This window comes from Perkinsus marinus (genome assembly GCF_000006405.1).
Source record: "Perkinsus marinus ATCC 50983 genomic scaffold scf_1104296928676, whole genome shotgun sequence".
Taxonomy (NCBI): Eukaryota; Perkinsozoa; order Perkinsida; family Perkinsidae; genus Perkinsus; species Perkinsus marinus.
The window spans coordinates 1-1,188 of NW_003216719.1; the positions used below are offsets into that span (position 1 = coordinate 1).

The 1,188-nt window shown below is 50.2% G+C and overlaps 1 protein-coding gene across 1 annotated transcript; it reads left to right on the forward strand.

Moving 5' to 3' along the window:
- Positions 1-353: 353 nt before the first annotated feature.
- Positions 354-1,112, forward strand: Pmar_PMAR006304 (hypothetical protein; the record flags this gene model as incomplete). The annotated part of the gene is made up of 1 exon (XM_002788162.1): positions 354-1,112. A coding segment is annotated over exon 1 (741 nt), but the record flags the coding sequence as incomplete, so codon positions are not given.
- Between the last annotated feature and the right edge of the window lie 76 nt (positions 1,113-1,188).

Consider the following 1,188-nt stretch of genomic DNA (forward strand, 5'->3'; position numbering starts at 1 on the left):
CTGTTATACAAGGCTAGGCAGGGCAAGGCTGATACGCAAGGCTGCGCGGGTGAGCGCGAAGCTTCTTTAGAAAATATGCACTTTCTTTGGAAATATGGATTTTACCGCATCACGTGTACTTCTCGTCATCGCAGTTGTGTTGTTGTTGCGAGTGGTGCATGGAGGTCGCGAGTTCGAATCCCAGCACATGTAATTTTGCCAGCTTCTGTGGTATGCTTTGGCACATGCTCATTTTGAAGTTGACTGGTGTTGTGTTCTTCCTTATGAGAGGAATGCTGGGGATAATCGTCAATGTTAATTTTATGGCGCGTGACAAATTTTAACCTAGCGTACAACGACAGTTTGCGGACCTTAGATCTTTCTCTTTTGTGATGTTCCGAATGGCCTCGTCAGTGGCGCTGAGAGCTCGAGCTCGGATGATGGGTATAAACGGGGTCAACGAACTCCCTCGTGGATATGTTCCCCGCCCTGGGATGAAATTACCGCAAAACCTGAGGCGCATCCAAGGCTCTCCTGTGCTGCCTGGTGTGCATCTGCCGATCCCTGCTGGAGAGGCTGTCGAGAGAGGAGCTCATGCAGTTTGCACGCATGCGCAAAGTAGTGTGGGGACGCTGGTCGAGATAGGAGATGGGCGGATGATGATTCCGAAGGTTCGAGTGGAGTTGAATGAGGATGGAATCTTCACTGTGCGCAAAGATACTTTTGATGACCCAGCCACTGTGCGAGAGGCTCGGGAGGAACTGTTGGGGGAATGCGAGAAATTGGCTGCTTGCGATTCGAAATTTGCGTTGAAATGGGTGCAAGCTTTGGCGAGATGCGATGCTAAGGATCTCCATTGGATGCCCGATGCCTTAGCGGAGATCTTGACAATTTCTGATGAGGAAAAGGTATCTCTTTTGGAGGAAAGGAGTTTGGTAGCTCGAGCGAGACGGGTTGGTGATATTATTCGTGGAAAGATTGGTGATGGTGAGAAGAATAGAGAGGATATCGATCAGCTGATCGATTTGGGGAGGAAGATCCCTCTTGGGAATACTGGTGATAGGACTCGACGGGTGTTTGAGAAGGAGTTAACGAGGCTAAGTCAGCTTGAGCCGAGCTCACAGGAGTACGCAGTAACAAGACAGTATCTCGACGTTGTCCTCTCATTGCCGTGGACTTCTACTGAGGGCGTCGCCGATCTCTCTGCAG